Source organism: Hipposideros armiger, unplaced genomic scaffold (assembly GCF_001890085.2).
Source record: "Hipposideros armiger isolate ML-2016 unplaced genomic scaffold, ASM189008v1 scaffold_764, whole genome shotgun sequence".
In the NCBI taxonomy this organism is placed as follows: domain Eukaryota; kingdom Metazoa; phylum Chordata; class Mammalia; order Chiroptera; family Hipposideridae; genus Hipposideros; species Hipposideros armiger.
The window spans coordinates 243,871-248,036 of record NW_017732114.1 but is presented as its reverse complement, the minus strand read 5'-3'; the positions used below and the strand labels follow the sequence as shown (position 1 = coordinate 248,036).

Sequence of the window (4,166 nt, the reverse complement as noted above, 5' to 3'; positions counted from 1 at the left end):
ACAGCTAAGATGCTGAACAACAGCTCAACCTGGAGCTGGGCTGCCCTGAGTCGCCGGTGACGCCGTAGGCTGCAGTCCCTGTGGCAGTGGGTTGCCATGAGCTACTGTGTGTAGCCAGCAGCCAGCGTGAGCGGCCAGCAGCCTCAGTGAGTGGCTGTCCAGAGCTGGCGACTGATCTGCCTCACCCGGGAAGAGCACAATGATGGTGCCAACTTGGGCCATGAAGCAACGTCCTCCACAACTAGACTGAAGAACAAAACGACAGCAACTTGTCTGCTCCCCTTGCCCCAATTCCCCAACGCTGTTCCCATCCCCCCAACTCCCCAATTAAAAAAATCTTAAAAATAATAATAATAATAATAATAATAAAATAATAAAAGAGCCCCACAGAAATAACTTCAGAACTTAGTCCCAGAAAACAATCAAACTAACCACAGAATAGGAACCATACTAGTTGGTATAACTTACAACCCAAAATTACATTTAGACCATAGCGAAGTATAGTTATGTATACAAATTAACTGTATGCATATGTAATTAACACTGCTGGATGTTAATGTGTTGTGTTTTTAAAACAAGTAGCTGATTTTTATACATCAATTTTTTATTCTTTTTTACCTTGTTGAAATTTTAAAATATTAGACTGCCCATCCAAATAAGCCACTAGAAAAACCTCAAAATTTCTCTGTCATTTTGTCTGTGCTTCTATTACTAACCCATAATCCTCCTTTTGATCGACAAATTCTTTCTTTAGCTATTTTAATACCTCAGGTTACAGTTAAGCCTTGCTGGCCTCAGATCCTAGTGACTTTGCACATGTCTGTCCTGATCCATTATGTGTTGATTTATATAGAATTTAGCTCTCTGTTGTGCTCCGTATACCACCTACACTTAATCTTCTGTCAAAAGGATTTAACAGTGATCTGGGGTGAAAATACCTATGGGCCTGAGGAAGTTTGAGCATGCCTTTTCCTCCCAATATTACATTATCTACTTTTCTCCTCTAATCCTTCTGCTGTCATCCAACTAAATTGTTCATCACAACCCTAAGAGGTTTCTTCTTTTCTTTATAAAAGGACTCAAAGTGTATTTATAAGGTAATTGGCACATATGGTTTGAGAGGCCTATTTGGTTCTGCTAGAACATTTTCTTATTTGTATATAACTCAGGAGGGAGCCAGAGGTGTTTGCACAAGAGCCAATCCATGAAAAATGCAGTTTATGGTCTCCATTTTTCATTTATAATCAAAATAGCTTTTTGGGGTACCCGAAAGTATAAGGTATATTTTTTTAAATGTACTTCATCTATTTTGTTGTATAGAAAAATGCATGTTTTTGATTTGTGGACACAGAGGCAACTTTCTAATTTCTCATCCTAAAATTAGATTACACACAGTATCGTAATGTGAATTGTGAAATCCACATTTCCATATTTCTGCAATTATAAACTCTTAATGGATACTGTGTGTATACTTCTCCTAATGGAACAAACATTTCCACATAAACGGGTGATACATGTTAGTTTTTTTTCTTAATATTTTTCTTCTGGCTATAGGAAATGATTTATTTATAGTCTAGACATGTTTAAATATCATTTAAGACCTCCAAGTGTTTTACATTGTGTCAATTCTTAAACTTGGTGTTTATGTACTTTAAGGTATAAAAAATAATTTTTTTTATACAACTCAAACACCGGGAAGTAATTACCAGCTGCTTCCATGCACAGGTTTCTGTTGGTCTCAGAGACAAGGCACGAGTCTGGGACCAGGAGGTAAAGCTAGAGGGGATGCTAATCACCCTCTGCCCCTCATGCGAACCGCTGTGTCCAGGGGGCTGGCCTGGGTGCCAACATGCTGCTCTCCTGAGTGCTGCAGAGAGCCAGGGCACCGCCATCACCACACTCTGACCTCTGATTTACTCCACACAATGCACTGAAGCCTCTCTTAACGCTTTCACCTTCAACACCGTCAAGTTGAACCTGTGGGAGATGGTTTGAAGCTTTTGTTAAGAGGAGAAACAATCTTGTGCCTCTTTTCAGGAACTGGAGGAGAAGAAAGAGTTATCAGGGGGATCAGAAGATGAAGAATTGCAGTTAGAAGAATGTCCCATGCTGAAAACACTTGATCCCAAGGAATAAAAGAACCAAGATCATTATGCAGTACTTGGACTTGGTCATGTAAGATACAAAGTTGCACAGAGACAGATCAAAGCAGCTTGTTCTACATTTGTGGATTCAACCAACCTCGGGATCAAAAATATTCAGAAAAAATTATGTTATTGCTGAAGTGTACAATGTATTGTAGTTAGACTTACAATGGTCTCATCTGTGCTGAACATGTACAAACATTTTTTTCTTGTCATTATTTCCTAAACACTACACTATAACAGCTATTTACATAGCATTTGCATCGTATTAGTATTGCAATTAATCTAGAGATGATTTAAGTACAGGGAGGATGTGTGTAGATTATATGCAAATATAATTTTATATAAGAAATTCGAGCATCCTCAGATTTTAATATGCGGGGGTGGTGATCCTGGAACCAATTCCCTGCAGATACCAAGGAATGACTATACTTAAAACCTGAGCATTTTGTTCCATGTAAAACATATATAAAAATTGTATTAATAGATTCTTCTTGTGAAAGTAAGATCATTGCCTATCAAAACTTACAGGATAGTAATTAGAACTGTGCCATTAAGTAAGTTCATTGCTTTAAANGGGTGGAGCAAGTGGTTGCCAAGGAAACCCAGCCCATGAGCGTCCCCTGGCGATGGGCTGAGCGGGGGCGGGGCGGCCAGCGACGCTCAGGCCCGGCGCGCGCCGGGAACGCCGTGACGTCACCCCTCTGACAGCCCCGGAGATGCGGTGGTCCACGCGAGGGTGTTGTCTCACAGCAACGCCGTCTTTTTGAGATGCTGTTTGATTCGGCCGAAGCTGACGGACTGTAAAAGCCGTGGATCGCCACGAGGGCTGGAGTAGGTGTATTTGGCGATACAAGCCAACTTGAGGGGTTTCAGTTTCCTCCCAGAAAGGAAGTTTGTACCTAGTGTCCAAGTCGGAATGGGCAGTGTGTAAGCAGAAATCCTCACCAGGAATTACTGACTCAAGAAAACGTTTACAGATGCCCAAATGACTTTCTAATTTGCTGGCGTTGGGCGCCCCCGGCCTTAGAAACTGCTTGGCTGGACACAGAGTTATCACGTGATGTTATGACCTTTCTGTTCAGAGCTATACATGTCTGAATTCCATGATGACTTTATACCCCAAACGAATTTGTGTTTGTAAACATATATAATGAAATCGCAGATTCTTGTAATGTTCATAAGTGAACAAAACAAATACTGCCATAGGTCCATAGTGAAATAGTTCCTGGGATGGCTTACCTGGGTGGGTCCATTGGAGTGTGGGTACATATTTAACCACTGAATTGAACAAACATAATTTTTAATGTAATCAGCACACAATTTTATGAGTGAATCCCACCATCTCTTTACAACGTATTATTTGGTGATAAGTTATCCTCTACCTGGGACCTATTTCAGGCTGGAATCCTGCAGTAGGGAACGAAGAAAATGGTCTCCCTGCAAGGACAAAATAAAGAGGGAAGAAACAAATAGAGAAGGTTGTTTTAACATGAATTGGTACCATTATAGGCTGGCTTCATGCTCTTTGGACCTGTAAATGTTTGATCCTGATTCTTCTGTGGAGTAGTCATTTCTCTGGAGTCCTCTCTCCTATAGTTGCCATAAAGTGAATAGAGACATCTCTGTTCCAGGTAGTCCATTTAGAATTCCTTCACCAGCTGCAGGGCATACTGTGGTACACTTACTTCTGCCTCTCCTGCTAAGGTCTCCTAATCCTCTCCTCGAGGCCCACTTGGCTTGGAGGAGAGGCCTAAGACAACCCCAGGCCAGTTTTCCCCTGTTCCCCCACAGAACCCAAATCCCCTCTATAGGAAGTGATCATCATATCTTGCACCAACAACCTTGGAGGCACAGGCCAATCTCAATATATCTGTATTCTCCTAGTTCTACCATCAAAGCAATCAACTCTTCTTCCCAAAAGGAGTCAGTTCGCCCTTCCCAGTCTACTGTAGTTGTTCCAGGCCTGAGTTGGGCCTGTATCTCTCAATTGCAAGGATCATATTTCAAATTCTGCAAGTA

The 4,166-nt window shown here is 41.3% G+C and overlaps 1 protein-coding gene across 1 annotated transcript in view; it reads right to left on the bottom strand.

The window, feature by feature from the left end:
- The window catches only part of LMBRD1 (LMBR1 domain containing 1), a 116,299-nt gene extending 112,512 nt beyond the window's left edge, over nt 1-3,787 (bottom strand). Inside the window, 2 exon segments of the mRNA XM_019628231.1 lie at nt 2,845-3,185; nt 3,649-3,787. Coding sequence (XP_019483776.1) covers nt 2,845-3,185; nt 3,649-3,787 — 480 coding nt within the window.
- Between the last annotated feature and the right edge of the window lie 379 nt (nt 3,788-4,166).